Source organism: Cydia amplana, chromosome 12, assembly GCF_948474715.1.
Source record: "Cydia amplana chromosome 12, ilCydAmpl1.1, whole genome shotgun sequence".
NCBI classification, from domain to species: Eukaryota; Metazoa; Arthropoda; class Insecta; order Lepidoptera; family Tortricidae; genus Cydia; species Cydia amplana.
Genome location: NC_086080.1, coordinates 15,680,598 through 15,698,232, shown reverse-complemented (window position 1 = coordinate 15,698,232; position 17,635 = coordinate 15,680,598). Strand labels below are relative to the sequence as shown.

Here is a 17,635-nt window from a genome sequence, read left to right as displayed (position 1 = left end):
ACAGAATTATAGTTTCTTAAACAATGGGCTCGAAAGTAAAAAAAAAAATCTTTTCGACAATAACCTGTCCAGTAACTCACATACAATGTAAAGGTACGCGCAAAATCCATCTCCCATCGCAAACAGCCGCACAGCCTTCGAAAAGTTCATCTCATACAGACGGATGGACGACCAAACAAAAAAGCCAACGATTTGCCTTAATTATAACAAGCGCAGGGCGCCTGCGCGAGCGGTCAGTCCGCCATAGGCCAGCGCGCAACGCACAGCGCAACGGCCAATTCAAAATCAAATTCGAATTTTAAATCCAACTTCAGTTTTTTTAGTTTTTAATTTTATAATCTGTATCATAGACAAAGGAATGTAAAGGCTGGTACAGATTGCGTTTTTGTCGTGCTTGAAACTGGTTTGCGTTCAGTGCATTTGCGGATGAGAATGAACTTTTTGTAGAAATTACAAGTGATTTCATACTGAGATGGGGCGCCTGAACATGCTGGTAAGATTTTACGAGTTTTTGCAACATGCCTCGTTAGATTAAATATAATGGAGTACCTACAAACAAATAGGTTGAATTTAAAATGTGAAATGACCATAACTATTATTTGGATTTTTTATTTTAACTTCCTGTCTAGATTAAGTAGGTACATCGGTTTGATCACCATTTAGTCAAACTTCTTGCGATTATTTACCGAATGACTATAATTTCTTAAAACAATAATCAGCCAAAAAGATAACAAGGTCATATGTGATTTTCACACATTGCGTGTTAAAAAAAACCCATAAAGATATACCTATTGTATAAAATCACACAGCTATCCTATAATCTTGATCTATCGACCATGGCACAATTATAAAGCGATTACGAACAAACCAGCCGCAGTGTGTAAATATGTATAGTGTGTAGACAACTTTAAAACTACTAAATGGCAAAACCATAGCATGTGTGTTAGGAATAAAAAATAGTGAGTGGGACTTGCGCTTCGAGTGTTTCGTACCATCAAACAATACAAATCCTCGTTATTGCACGTCAAAATAAAATTACAGGAAAACACTCATAATACAATAAAGACAGAGGTAAACAAAAGGCGGCCTTATCGCTAAAGAGCGATCTCTTCCAGACAAGTTTTAGGAGAAATAAAACTGTAAATTCAACTAATCATACAGTTTTATAACCTTTTAAATATTTATGCTTAAAATTATTTAAAAAAGTTCCCTTAAATATTTAATTTATTATTTATTTTTCAACATTTTTTGTTATCGCGGCAATAGAAATACAAATACACACTGAAGAAAAGAATCCACTGTACCTATATTACAGTTAAGAGCCCATCAACGTGCACACTAGCACCACTGCCAAATAATCGTGATTATTTCAATTAACGAAAGATATTTAAATAATCTTTAATAGAAAAAACCGACTTCTCTAACTACTAGCCTATAACCCACTTAACGGCGCTTATACTTTATTTGGTAATACGAGTATATATACATTTTATGGTAATCATAGGGGTTTATTTAGTTTAGGTATCATCGTGGTTTTCCGGGTCAAGGTCCGGGTTCGAGTACGGGTCCGAGTCCGGAGTCCGGGGCCCGGTCCAAGTCAAAATCGAAATTCAAAATCACAAAACGTGTACTATGCGTCGTTAAACAGTTCCACTTCATCAAGTGTCACTTTTTTGAATGTATATGCTTGATTTGTTGATAAAAACACAAAAATCACTATTACCTACCTAGTCACTAGTACCTATGCCTTTAAGATTTGAGGAGTTCCCTCGATTCCTCATGGATCCCATCATCAGAACTGGGTTTTGACAAAAACGGGACCAATCTGTATGTATATACATACAATAAAAAATTTTTTTTTCAAAATCAGTCTAGTAATGACGAAAATATGGAGTAACAAACATAAAAAAATAAATAAAAAATAAACATACAACCGAATTGATAACCTCCTCCTTTTAGTTTTGGAAGTCGGTTAAAAAAGGGGGCCGCTACTTACTGTAACTTGTATTAAAGTACCTTTTGAATCCAGCAACTTAGAAACTAGTTTGATGTATTCAAAAGGTACATTAATACAAGGTACAGTACGTAAAATGTCATTCAATAGAACTTGCTAACTATGTAAACAAACCGCCATACTAAAATTGACACTGAATGTCAATTTACTAGTAACTTTTGTTTACATAGTTAGCAAGTTCTATTGAATGATACTTAGCGGCCCCCTTTTTTAAAATATCTTTCGTTAAATTGAAATAATCATGAAATAATCACGATTATTTAGCAGTGGCGCTAGTGTGCACGTTGATGGGTTTGCAACTTTGCATAAGCTTCACAAATATGTGGTTTAGAAATATTATAACTTTAATAGATATAAGGTAAACGTACCTACTGATGGTGCTCGACGCGGTCCCAGTAAATGTCATCTTGAAACTTAAGTAATTGTCAATAGAGGTGACAGCAGGGTGTGCATGTCGAGCATTAGTACGTTTACCTTACCTAAGACGCGCATATTTTCCGAATAAGGGTTTAAAAACGAACGCTAAATATCTCGATCCACTAACCTCCATAAATAGTTCAATACACAAAAACCAACAATTAACCACACACGCAAAAAATCCAATGTTTAATGCGTGGCCTCCAAAAAACAATAGGGTGACATCACATGAAATGAAATTGCCAAGTACGAAGGCCGGATTATAATCATTGTAATGTTTGGTTACTTGTGCCGGAAGGGGGCTATTACGTTGAATAAGTCTTGACTCTTGCGACATGGGACGTGTGGTCAAAGGTTGACCAGCCCTTATTTTGCAATAATCACAGAGTGGCTATATGTTGCGTTGTTCTGTAGGTTTCGAATATGTTCTTGAAAATCTGCGTGATCCTACTTGATATATATTATATACAAGCACATATAGATGCACCGCTGATGTGCCGTTAGAACGTTTCTAAAATTGCTGAGTTTCCATATTTTTTTATGGGATCCAAAATGTTCCATTCCAAAATGAACGTTTCCTTTGTTTCCCGTGAAATTTTCCTGAACTTTCCAAGAACATAAAATTTTCCAAATATTTGGAAACTTTCTGTAACGCGTTGTAACAGAGCAGGGGTCGGTAACCTTTTTAAGAAAAGAGTAGAATTCACCAGTTATATGAATCTCAAACAGTTGAAGAGAAATGTTGTTTTCAGTGGTCTATAAGAACTCTCAAAATTATTCATAACCTCCCGAGAGAGTATTTTTTGGTCTCAAAATTATTCATAACCTCCCGAGAGAGTATTTTTTGGAATACTTATGTACCTACAAAAATTTGTACTTCAGTCGCAGGGGGAGAGGATAAATATCAGTGTTTCATTATTTTACCGGTGGCCATGTTATCCATACACCAATTAGTGCAAAACGTACCGCGACCTGACCCCAAACGAGTTTAGCGGACCCAAGAGCCACCTTTAATACCTTTTCAAGTAAATATGGGTCATACATAATGGCTAGGTTGTCAAAAATATACGAGTATACGTCAATAAAGCTTACTAAAATATTGGACTTAATAGTTAATAGTACATGTACCTAATTTATTATTGTCATTAATCATTCAACAAAAACCAAACGCTTCAATATGATAAGTAAAAACACACGCAAAGCATAAAAAACGTGGAAAACATCAGAGTTCTCCTAGTTAACTATTTACATATTACATTGTAGCCTTAGATATTCTGTAAGTACAATAATTTGTGGTTAGGTACACTTTTTAATTTTTCCCCAACGTATACCTATCCTACGACGACATTTTTTAAAGCAAAAGACCTAAACTTAATTTCTTGATGTATTAAGTTTAAATTACAACTACAAGGACCTAATACCAAGGACCATATACACCCTGTTCGGTAAACTCGTGCCTAAACACCTAGTAATTGCCTAGATCGCGTGAGATCGTATAACGTAAGTAATATTACATCTCCGCCAACAATGACTTCGCCTATTAAAAGATTTTATCGCAGTACCTAACTCATTATTGTTAAAAAATGGTTAATGGACATCATATTTATGTAAATATATACCTTACACCTGCTTCCTTGATCTGCGGACCCGGAAATATGGTAATGTTACTAATGTTCTATTAATAGACTACCTAAGTAATTTCAAATTGGGTTTTTTGTTACATTTAGTAGTACATAATTGTTCCAAAGTATACCTGAATATCTTATGTAGGTATGTTAATTGAGCCAATGTCGAATCAAGCCATTTAGAATTCTGAACCATATTTTTACCTTATTATAGTACAGTAAGTGGCCCAACCCACGTTGCCACACTAGCTGTACATAAAAGAGGATCAGGGTACTTACCTACTTATGTTAGGGTACCAACTGTACCTGCCTACCATATCATTAAGTCTTCATATGAATGCCACACCATATCCATATTTAATTATTTAGACAACATTATTTAAACTCTTATTTAATTATGTACCTACATTTTTATTAGAATTTAACACCTTTTTCAGCTATAGAGAAAGTGCAAAATGGTTTTTTTTTACAATTTTCTTCTTATATTTCAGGTGTTTTCAACTGTCGCATTGACATATCTCCTGCAAGCTTCAAACGCAGGAGAGACAGTCCTGTCCACAGTCCTAACACCATCCAACGCCGTGGTCCTGAGCCGACAAGGTCGGAGTTACTACGATGATCGATACGGCCTCGGGCGACCCTACGACCGGCTAGAGTACGACCGACCGGCGCGTTGCGGTCGCTGCGACGACCGCTACGACGACGATTACGACCGCTCACGAGACCGCTACGATGACGACCGCCGTGGACACAGACCCTCCAACCGCTTAGACAAAAACAAAAACTACGACGATGATGATGACAGAAAATTCGGATCCGATAGAAGAAAAACGAATGGAACAGATGATACTGACGATGACGGTAAAAAGAGACCGTACGATGACGAAAAAAGACCAAGCGGCGGCAGGAGAGACCGCGACAGAGATCGCGATAGGAACCGCTACGATGACAGAGACCGGTATCGACCGGACTACTACGATAGGTTCCTAAGAGACCCTTACAGGGAAAGAGAACGGCCGTATTACGATGATCCTTACAGACGACCGTCGTATGAACGATATCCTAACCAGGAGCGATACGACGATGGGTACAGTGGAGGGTATGGCGGTGGATACGGTGGTGGAGTCAGCGGGTATAGAAGGCCAGTGGGAGGGTACGATGAGCGGTATGACAGAGGCAACGGATATGACGACATTTATGGAGGCTATGGACCTAGCGCTGGCAGAGGGCCGCATGATAGGTGAGTTCATAAAACATTAACTACTAAGTAACTTATTTTAACTGTAAATTGCGCGCAGTTGCAATTCTACCTCACTATGCTTAACAAACCCAAGTAAGTGATATTTGAAAATTAATTACATTTTTTGTCGTATTCTCACTTACGCAATAACTTCAAAGTTCATACTGGTAACTCCAATATGAAAAAAGTTAACATAGATAATTTGGAAAATAAACCAGAAACTATATTTTAGTTTTAAATCAATATTATGTACATTTGTCTTTGATTTTACAAATCCGCAATCCATTTTGGTTATGTTACGAATGCATGCGGTCTGTCAAATTCTAATTTAAAGGCGCCCACTGATTAACAGTCCGCCGGACGGTATCGGCCTGTCAGTTGTTCGAAACTGTCAAAATTTTGTTCTAACAGTGGGCCCCTTAACGGACCTTTTCTACGATGAGATTAATTTGATATTGTATCATAAATCAGGTCGCACTAATGTGTCACTCAATTGCGAAGTTCAGTGGCAGAAAATGACCAGTCCGTTACACGTATCCATGTCGGTTGTCAATAGAGCACGCTTTCCCGAATTACTGCGATATATAATGGCATAACTGTTTGTCAATGGATCATCATTGTCCTATTGTAGATAGCGTGAAGAGTTGACCGAACTTTTTAGAATTGCGTAGTTTTGATACAACAAAAATCTGGTCTGTGTGATTTACTTAGGTACTAAAATTAGCCTCTTTGTTCACATAGGTACCTGTTTAAAAAACTCCCTTCCTTTCCGAGAGAGAGACTGCCGTATTCGAACTTCAAGATATTCACAAGAGACGACACGTACTAGATCCATTCTAGATACGTTATAGTTTAGATTTCAACTAGTTCTCTTTTGCAGCGCAATTCGGGCAACCAATGTCACTTTTACGATAGATCGTGTTAGATATCTATTAGATGTGAATTAGATCTATAATTAATATCTTGTGGAAATCGTTCAAGAGTATCTCCAGAATCGCGGAAATGTCAAATTTGACAGGTTAAATCTTAAACATATCGTTATCGTATCTTGGCGATGTCTAAAAGATATCTAATAGATGTCTATTACAAGATCCGAATCGGACCCAGAGATTCATACACGCAAAGTAGGTAAGGTACGTAAAGCTAGTCTGTGCGGAAAGAGAACAGTCGTGGAATGTATGGGGCCCAATACAATCCACGACTCTTCTCTTTCTGCACAGAATCTACGCTACACATTTTTTTATTGTAGGTATAGTTTGTCAAAGGACTGTCTCATTTCAAACATAGAGAAAATCACACTATATTTGTCTTAAACTATTTGTATATACTAGCACCCAAAAAAAAGGATGAGTATAGTTTTTTTGGTTCTTATTTACTGACACATTGGTTTGACCAACTATAGATAAGATGATAATCGCTTACCTAGCTTACCTACCATCAGGCTATTCGTCTGCTCGTTTGCCACCGCCATATATGTACATCCGTTCAAATAGATTTTATCTATATTCAGTCACTTCAAAATAATCGCGATGGCAATACCGTTACAATTGAAATTGATTTGACAAAAACTCGACATATATAATTGGACCACACATATCTGACACAACCGAATAGGTAATTCTCATAAAAAAAGTTCTTCTGATATGTGCCGCCATATCCGTAGCGATTGGCATGCGATAGACATAATGACATGACAAACTTGATATTTCTACTTATAAAAAAATTGCTGTTTTGCAGCAACACTAAAGTATATCTTAGGTATAATCTTAAAAAGGATTCTCATTTTCTCAAGGATTAAACGCTTCACACACCTTAGAGGTGCTTCATTCAGTCGTACTAATCCATTGACATAGATATCTAGGGACTGGCTTTACGGGCAATAATAATGAGGCATGACAGGGGCCAGTACAGCGGTGTGAAATCGCTACAACGCGATTGGTTGATGAGTTCGCATCACGCGCGCGATTGGTTGACGAGTTCGCAACGCGCGCTATTGGTCGCAACTAGTCGCGATAGACTGCGCGATTGGCTGGAATTCGTGGGTAGCACCGCTGAACTAGTACGATGTTTAGTGCCCCATTAGCCCGTCCTTAGATATTATACGTCAATGTACTAATCCTATCTGATTCTACAAAAAAATCCTTGTTCGTCCAGTCAGACTGTGACTAAACGCGGTTACACCTTTACGATTTAAGATTCTGAATTAAGTCTGATACTGTGTCTTAATACATCTAAGGGCCCACAGATTACCAGTTCGCCGGACGATATCAGCCTGCCAGATGTCCGGAATTGTCACCTTTTGCGTTTAACCTTACGTTTAACGGACAGGGCGATAACGTCCGGCAAACTGGTAATCTGTGGGCCCCTTTAAGCGCTTGCACTTTACGTAATGTTTACTTACTAGGTAAGTACTAAATAAATCAAAACACAAAATAAATATTTTCTTAACTTACGTTTTAGTATTACCTAATCTAAAACGTACCTACTGCTCGATAGCTTTTAACTTGGTATTAACTCTAAGAAACACATCGAAACAAGATCCTCAACATGGTACTTAGACGTCACAATAGCTGCAATAGCAGTTAGTTCAACATAACGCCAACACCGATTTCATTTAGACACCTCGTAAACGCAAGACAAAATCTACACACTACATAATTAACAGTACTTTATATCGCTATCTACCTCTAAATACCTAACTTGCTGGAATTAATTCACCTAAGTTTTTTCCCGCCATGTTTTTCACCGCCATTTTTTTACGCTGGCTGGGCAGCGGTTGAACCCATACGGTTATTGAACTTGCGTTTCCTGGGTGTTCCAATTTCAAATTGAGACGGTCGTGAACCATGGACAAGTAGGTGCTTAGTTTTTTTTATCAATCACTGTTAGGGTACTCCCCTACCATTAAAAATAGAGAGTACTTTATTTTACCGTTATCCTAATTACTCAAAGTTTGTTGCCCTTTTTATTAGCACCAAACGCAAACTACGCTTTTGTTTTTGTTACAGAGATATTTATTCCTCACTCGATAACGAGCATGAAAGAAATTTCATAAATTGCTTTATTATGTAGAGTATTTTAAATGTATCGCCCTAATGAATTCAAAGTGGCTAATGTTGTTATGTTACTATTTAATTACTGTTTTTCTATCCTGATGAACTGCTACAACAATTTTTCGTCATTCAGTCATTTAATTCTCTTTCCTCAGTCATGCCCTTTTCGAAGTGGTTGTGGTTATTAAATTAAATTAAATAAATAAATTAAATAAATAAATTAAATAAATTCTTTATTTCATAATAGTATACATTTTTGTGATACAGGGGATGGAGCCGCCCGGTAAGCTTATGCTTGTGTTGGGAGGCACCGCTCTTCCCTAGGTTTATAAGTAGTACAATATTTATTTTATTTTATTAACATTAGGTAACTAAGATAACTAAGATATGTAGGTAATTATACAGAATTACTAGTTAATATGTTTTAACTTAATTCTAAAACATGCATTACAACACAGCTACAAGTACACTGTTTCTGTTAATTCTTACTCGTTTCGTTTGATTTAAGGTGTGAATATCGACTGAGACAGGTGTTTGTGAGTGTGTGCGTGTGCGTGTGCGTGTGCGTGTGCGTGCGTGTGTGTGTGTGTGTGTGTGTGTGTGTGTGTGTGTGTGTGCGCGTGTGAGTGATTGAGTGTATTCTAGTACTCTGTTCTTAGCAGCTTCTCTGTTTCGTCGAAGGTTTTAGTTTTAAGCCATTTAGTGAGATGTAATTTACATTCGTGGTATGTTTTTGAATGAATATCTAATTCTCTGTTAATTTTATTATAAAGGTAGGCCGACTTTGAATTAAACTGCGATCTTGCAAAGTAAGTTCTCGTACGTAAAAATTTAGCTACATTGACCATATTTCTTTTGTTTTTATAATTAGGGTTGTAGGGTATTAGTTTGTGTTTTTTCAATATTGATTGCAGAACATATAATTTCCTTACCGATAGAAGATCAGTAGTTTGATAAAGCATTTCAGTAGGATATCTAATTTTTTTGAAGTACATGACTTTTATGAGTGCACGTTGTGCTCTTTCAAGATAGATAAAGCGACTTTTCGCTGCACCACCCCAGACCGATATGCAGTACAATAAGACAGATTGCACCAGGGAGACATAAATTTCGTTTAAGATGTTGCGAGGCTTTGTAAGATTTGTTTTACCTGGTGTAATGTGCCTTAGCGACTTAAAGATCCAGAGCAGTTTTCTGACTCTACCGATTACTTGGTCAAGGTGGGAATACCAATTTAAATGCTCGTCCAGTTGTATACCTAAATATTTCGTTTCAGATACTTTTTCAATAGTTGGACAGTTACAAGTAGAAAAATCAGTTTGCTGACACGAATGAATTTTTAAATCTATTAGAGTAGTCGGTTGTGAGATGCTAAAACAAACATATTTTGTCTTATTGGTGTTTAATGTTAGTAGGTTCCTCCTTAACCACTTTGATATGTGTACCATTCCGAGTTCAGCTCCGACATTTACCTCTCCCCATGATTTTCCACTAAAAATGACAGCTGTATCGTCAGCATAAGAGAATATTTTTGCGCCAGGAATGGTCATATCGCAGAGATCGTTGATGTAAACTAAAAATAAAGTCGGACCCAGAACACTTCCCTGCGGTACGCCATATTGGACATCCTCATCCTCGCTGACATATTCGCCCAGTTTAACCCGTTGCTTTCGGCCATAGAGATAATCTTTAAAAAGTAAAAGTGGTATTCCTCTGATACCTTTTCTCTCCAACTTTTGCACAAGAATGGGAAGAGAGACTGTATCAAAAGCTTTCTTCAGATCTAGAAAGACAGCTAGGCACTTGTTGTTGTTATCAAGGTTTTCTACAACTGAGGAGGTAAGAGATATTACTGCGTCCTCAGTTGATCTTCCGTGTCTGAATCCGAACTGTGAATTAGATAAGAGATTAAATTTGGTTAAGTATTTTAGTAATCTGTTATTCAGAATTTTTTCTAGTATTTTCGAAATCACTGGCAGGACTGAGATAGGTCTGTAGTTGCTGATGTCGTCTCTCTTTCCACTCTTGTACACGGGAGTAATAATAGACGTTTTAAACGATTTAGGGAAAATTCCTAAATTAAAGCTAAGGTTCATTATGTGAGTTATGATAGGGACTATTTCATTGGCAACATATTTAAGAAATTTTGTCGATACATTGTCCCAGCCAGGCGCACTACTTGATTTAAGATTTATAAGTGTAGTGTACACTTCGTCTTGGTTAGTAGGTAATAATACGAAGGATCCAGACTGACATGGAAGATTGCTGAGGGAAGCGTTTAATTCTTCTTGAGAGTCAGGGCAAATTTGTTCGGCAAGCTCTTTTCCTATGTTAGCAAAATATTTGTTTATAGTGTCAGCTGATTCCATAACAGTAGGTTTGACATTTAAAAGCTCAGCATTAAGTTTATTAGGTTTATTATTGTATGTAAGTGTTTTTATATTTTTCCAAAGGAGTTTATTATTATGCATAGATTTTTCTAAGAGTTCTCTTTCGTATTTTCTTTTAAGTTTTTTTAAAAGATTGTTACAATAGTTTCTGTATCTAATGTACGTTATTTTTGTAATTGCGTTATAAGGATTATTTTGAGCCTCTTTTTGTAGCTTATTGCGATTTCGAATGCAGCGTAATAACCCTGGAGTGATCCACGGCTTTATAATGCGTTTTGAGCTAGGTATTAGGGCAGTTTTAGTATTTCTTTTTATAGCTTCACTAAGCGTACTTGTAAGCCGGTCTGTGACAATGTCAGGATCAGCACAAAACATTAGTTCAGGCAGGTTTTGTTGTTTTAAGTATTTGAGGGCATTTTCAAAGTTTATAGTGGTTTTTTTGTAATCGTTAGAAGGTATTTTTTTCGATTTGGCTACAGAAAGAAATGTCGTGTAATGGTCAGTTATGGTTGTCTTTATAATGGCTATAGTAGGGGTAGATTTGGTTTTATTAATTTTTAAGATAAAGTGATCTAAACAGTTTTTGTCACGCGTTGCTTTCGTGTGACCAGCTAAGAGTCCAAATAATGATAACGTGTTTAAATAGTTAGTCCTGTTTTTATATTCATATGACTGTTCGATTTCATTAGGTTTTTTTATTAAGTTTATATTAATATCACCAGCGATTATTACGTCGCTGCCCGGCCTTAACGATTCTAAGCTAGTTTTAAGAGTATCTATAAAAGGTTCTGCATTGCTATTAGAAGGAGATCTGTAAATACAATAAACTATATTATTTAGGATATCCACACGAAGACAGGATGCCTGGGATAATGATATTTCTTGTACATAATGTTTTATGCTATTCCTAACATATACTACCACACCGTCGTTCTGATTCAGCTGGCGTGAGGTACAATAAGCGTCATAGCTTGAAAGCTGGGGCACGGGCTTGTTAGAATTTAGCCTGCATTCCGTGAAGATAATTAAATCTGGCGTGTGTGCAAAGCTGGACAGCATGACTGAAAAGTCATCAAAGTTGCGATAGATGCTTCGTATATTTTGTGAGATTATTGTAAAATCATTTTTATTTGTGTGTAATGTTTTTGTCAGTTCCTCAATACTTTCGCATTCAATAATGTGTGCTATCTCAATATCATCTATTTCAGTTATAGCATGTAAGGTGTCACACATTTTTAGGGCTCAAGTGTAAACACGTCAGTATTAGTAAAATGTTATGTATGTAGTAGTTAAATATGGCTAATAAAAGACTGTATTGATGACTGTAGTAGTACGGCAGGAACCAGAGTAAGCGTAGTGGGCAAGTAGCAATTAATAAACTAAGAGTTTGTAGATAGGCGGGTGGTGTGTTTTTAATTCGGTAAGTGTGTGAGTGTTTGTTACGTTTGTATGTGAGTGAGAGTAAGCTAAGTGTGTACAAGTAAACAACATTAATTCTAAGTAAAAACACAAGCATTATGACTAATAATACAAGCAAAGTCCGATAGTGCACAATTAAATAACTCATGTTCAAATCCAAGCTTAGAGTATGCATGTTACCGATGCCGGCTAGTCAGTCCTGGAACAAGCGCTGAACTTGTGCTTCCGAGTTTATTTGGATTATTTGAGATTCGTCAGTCTGTCGAACGTAAACCTTGCCATAGGAAGTCCAGCAATACTTATACCCTTTCGACTTCTTGAGGTCTCGAGCGAGGAAGTGGAGCCGGGAGCCTTTGGAAGTCAGGTGCTCCGATATATACACCGGGGTGTCTTCCTTGGTTTTAAAACCTAGATGTTTAGCACAAAGCTTTGTTGACTTACTGTTGAAGGTCTTGGCTGCCTTTATAAGTTCTAATTTTAGTAAAGCGGAGTTTGTTTCTACAATAATTGGCATGTTCTGTTGATCTTGTCTCTTCCCTCGCACCCTGTAGATATCCTTTATGTCCCCCTTGTTTATATTACATTCTAGATTTCTAGATAGACAGGTTACCATATCCAGGAGGTCCTGCTTGGTTTCATTCGTTTTCCTCGGTACGTTTTTTATTTCTATATTCGTCTTGCGGGTCCCAATTTGGATTATGGTTATGGTGATAAGGATGACACCTTGTCCCTGCTATCATTAGTGTCTTCATATCCCTAGTCGCTCTTTCGAGGCTTGTGTGTCTCCAGTGCTACAGTTTGCATTACATACTCGACAACGGATTGCTAGACTAGAGTCCGTCTAAGCTTACTCTGCTCAGAGCTCAGACTTGACAAATCAAGGCAACCCACGTCAAACTCTTTTAAACTATGTTTGAAAGATTGAGCTTTTTCAACAAGCCACTGCCACATTTTGTTGGTGGAAATTACCTAGGTGCAAAGATAACTTAGACGTCATCATCATTTCTGCTTATTAAATACTAGCAAGGACCATAACCAAATATATTATATTATAATATTGGTTATGGTCCTTGATACTAGTATTCTCAAAGAACCCCCCTTGTTAGCCCCTGCAAGGCAAAAAAAACATAACTGTTTGTCCTAGTTTCAGACCTTGGGACGAGACCTACCGTGGCCAAGCGGGTTGGGACGCGGGCGGCAGGGGCTACTACTTCGCATCCGGAAGACCAGACGCCGGCGCAGCTGGTGCTTGGGGCAGACCGCAATATAGCAGGTAAGATTAAGATGTTCCACGGCAAAAGGTACCTTATGGCAGTTGGAGCTTACGTCGCATGGCGCCGCAATAATAATAGCGCGCGGCGGCGGAGCGGCGTTAATAATAGCGTAAGCGCCAACGGCCATAAGGTACCTTTACCCGTGGGACGTCACATATATACTTCTATTTAAAAAAAAACGCTTCGTAATATTACATGCCTAACATGTCTAACAGTGGCCAAAATAACATACCTAATATGTATCATGATTATCATGTCACTATATAGGTATTTTTATTTTTCATATTTTGGTACCCTTGTGGAGTTTTTTCGGACCAAGATTGGTCTCCAACATAAATATTTATATTTACTTATTGAGAAACAAACAGTCATTCATTAACATTAATCAGATGATTAAGCAGCAGTAAATAGACCTATAGTTTCCTTAATTTACGTATATATTTTTTTTGACATAGGTATATAAAGGCTTATTTGTAACTTGTAATACAAGTGGAAGTCCCTTTCTAACATAAGCTGTCAAAGAGTGACATCCGCTTGTATTACAGCTTTTGAGAAACGGGCCCCAGGACTTTGTAAACATTTAATAAACGTATAATTATCAATATTTCAGCAGACCTGAAGTAAGCAATGGATGGCAGAACGTCTACCGCGATCCTTATGCTAGCGGCGGCGGTGGCGGTGGCTACGCACCAGATACAGGCTACGGTGGCTACCGGCAGGACTCAGGAGCCAGCTACGGCCGGCCTAGTGGCTGGCACAGTGTGAGCGCACGGCCTTATAGAGACCAGAGGTGAGAATCGATCGTATCAGCCACTTTCAAACGTCTACATTTAGATACAGAAGGCCTAGAGGTTGGCGTTAGTGATCGGCCTTATAGAGACTTGCAGGCGTATTATGGATGGCTTTATCCACGTGATAAAATAACAGTCACTTTTTAACACTGCGGGATTGAAAATGACGGACCTATATTCAGACATGTCTACCGCGATCCTTATCCCATCGGCAGCTAGGTACCTATGTGACTTTAAAATAGAAACTAAAGGTATACTTGTTCTGGTATTCTCCGAGTCTTAATAATCGTAGAACGCGTATCTTGTATGTTTAAATAATTAGCCTAAAAGTGAAATGTTTCACTCCTGATTAATTAACAGAAGCTAATCAATGTATCGTGATAATATTATCACGATACATTTATTATAATCGAGTATTACTAGTGCATGCTGCTACTATAATTCATATGAATTCAAGTTTACAAATATATAGGTAGGTACCTACCAAAACTTTATACCTACTCGTATGTTACAGATAGGGTTGCCAGTGCATGTGTTCCCGATTCCCGACAAAGTGAAAATTGTCCCGAAAACCAGCATCAAGTTATAAAACAATAATTTCAAGCTCTGAACTGAGCGTCTACCGCGAACCACGTTCGACGTGTTGCCTCTCTGTCGCACTTGTAAATTCGTACGTAAGTGTGATAGGGAGGTAACACGTCGAACGTGGTTCGCGGTAGGCCCTCTGTCGTCGAGCGAACCAGCGACCCGCGTCGAGCCCGTCAGCGCGCGCGCGGGGCGCGCGTGGCGAGATTGGGCAGAGCAGCTGACGTAGTGCCAATAATGTAAAATATCGTTGTTTTTAATACAATTAATTTCATTTTAATGGTTCATTTTCCCGACTTAAGGCCCAAAATCCCGAATAATTCATATTTTTTCCCGATAATAGCGCCTTTCGATCTGGCAACCCTAGTTACAGACGTGTATTCTCTTTAAAGTAATACAAAATAAAATGATATTTTTTAAATTTCAGCGGAGTAAACTCCTTGGACACCAGACCAGCTTACAACCAGCCATCCCGCACCCAATCCAGCGCTTACGGGCAGGATAATCGTGGCCAATCCAGCGCTTACGGGCAGGATAATCGTGGCCAATCCAGCGCTTACGGGCAGGATCATCGTGGTCAATCCAGTGCTTACGGGCAGGATAATCGTGGCCAATCCAACGCTTACGGACAAGATAATCGTGGCCAATCCTACGGCCAGGCCAATTATGGCCAAGCCACTTATGGTCAGTCCACGTCTGGAAGCAGCAGCACTACCCCTGGGACCAGCTACTTGTATCAGCGGGAAGATGAACAAGTGACGACGAAAATAGTTGATGAGATCACTAAGCCGCCATCTTAAATGTTGAGCTGGAAAAAGACCCTTAACCCTTATAGAGCACATTTAGCACGCCAAAAATGACCAGCCTATAAAATCATCTTTTCGTATTTTTTCTTATGCAGAATTTTTAGGAGTTTAAAAAGGCGATGAGGCTTGAAAAGTGTTTTTTTTTTTAATTTGGACCATTAAAGGGTTAAGTTTAACTGCCTAATTTAAAAGTATGACATTTCCAAGAATTTTTAGAAGATGTGTAGGTAAATGTATTATGGCAATACGTTTTTAAGCTCAATCGTGGTGATTTTTTTGGGAAGTAGTTTTACAGATAAAAAAACGTGGGAAACATTTCATAAATTCGAAAAGTGACTTGAATTTATGAAACCGAATCCACCTTGAATTAGAGATACATGTTAAATGTTAACTTAGACATATAGACATTAAAAAAAATTGTATTAAGGATATTATTGAATAAGATTCAATTAAGGAACAAATGTATTGTGTGCTCATATCAACTGCCTCTTCTTTTATTTAATGTTTGTACAGGAGGCTGCAAAATTGCATGGACACGACACGTATGCAAAATTGCATTTAATTTCTAAATCAGTAAATTTATTCATAAACTCGTCATCCAATCTTGCGACGACTCTAACGCCTTGACATTTCGACGACGCGTGTTCAGATATTTGTGAGCGCCTTGGCCGCTCCGATGTATATGATGGCGACTGTACAATAGATATTAAGAACAATAGGATACTATAAATAGGTAACAGATAAATCTATGCCACTTTCTTACCAGTTCTCAAAAGTAAACAAGGTGTACTTATTTATGTATGTGCTAAATAAGTCATTTGATAATAATAAACAATTAAGTACATTGCATGAAGTTTTACATAACATAAACTTATCTATGGTTTAATTTTAAGCACATTTGAATACCGCAAAGCATACGCCATCTAGCATAGAGTAGTGACATCATGTTGATTGAAAGTTATTATAGAGGGCGCAGGGTGTCTCACTTAACAAATATTACGGGAATCCCCGAATAACCCGAGTTAATGAATAGGTTAACATACATGTAGGTACAATAAAATGCAAATACTCTTTGTGCAATAAATCACTTCAATAGAAAAAAAACAATACAAAATAAAACTGCAACATAAGCAGAGGTAAACAACAGCCGGTTAACTGTTTAAAAAATATTTAATTTTATATACATAGGTATAGTGACTGCTTGAGGTATAAGACCTCGTGAATCTCTATTTCTCCGCCATTTTGAAATATTTCCACAAACTGATTCGAAAGCATTTTTCAAAGCGGAAAGTGTTGAAACGGAGACCTCCACTTCGCTCGGTCAATGAATATCAAAAGATAAAAAAATATTTATTTTATACTTGAAGTTGTCGTTAAATTAATAAGCTTTTGTTTTTCTGTAACTTTGCCTTCATTAGAAAATAATAAAATTAAAAATACTTATAGTCGATAAAAAGGCCTCCGTTTGCCAGGTTAGTTCAGACGAGCATAATTTTAACTACTATTAAGTACATAAAATATACTTACAATGTAAGGCTTTTTTTTTTCAAGCGAACTCTATATTAGTCAGACACTCAACAGACACCTGTGTCAACAGCCGACGTAAGATTAAAGCGTGGATCGACAATGTGAAACAATTACTTACTATATTTGTAATTACTCATCTCTACGTTGTAGTAAAAACAAAACAGTTGATTACGAAGCACGTACGTTGTAGTAGTTGCCCTGACAACTGTAAGTAATGTGTGTACCTTATTTACCGAAGGCATTAAACAGCAGGTTTAATCACTTTTAAATGCCTCTCTCACTCACCTGGCAACAAATTGCACGATTTTGGATACATTGCCGGCTAAGTTAGTTCAAAGAATTCAAATAATCGATCAAAAGCAGCAATGTATGTATCAAAACGTCTTGAAAGCCAAGAAAGCAAAAACCATTCTACTCGTACATAAAATAACTTAGGTGCTTTGCCGAACAGCCTTGATATCCGCTTAACTCAACAATCAGTCATCGAGAGGAAT

The 17,635-nt window shown here is 37.5% G+C and overlaps 1 protein-coding gene across 2 annotated transcripts; it reads left to right on the top strand.

The window, feature by feature from the left end:
- Positions 1-236: 236 nt before the first annotated feature.
- Positions 237-15,645, top strand: LOC134653152 (uncharacterized protein DDB_G0283697-like). 2 transcript variants are annotated; one of them, XM_063508489.1, is made up of 6 exons: positions 237-493; positions 4,548-5,296; positions 13,303-13,431; positions 14,046-14,222; positions 15,236-15,294; positions 15,427-15,645. In XM_063508489.1, exons 1-6 carry the CDS (start codon positions 473-475, stop codon positions 15,606-15,608), a joined length of 1,317 nt encoding a protein of 438 aa, XP_063364559.1. In that variant the 5' UTR covers positions 237-472; the 3' UTR covers positions 15,609-15,645. The 2 variants fall into 2 exon arrangements, with proteins under 2 accessions (XP_063364559.1, XP_063364558.1); XM_063508488.1 differs by having other exon boundaries at positions 14,043-14,222.
- The last annotated feature ends 1,990 nt before the right edge of the window (positions 15,646-17,635 follow it).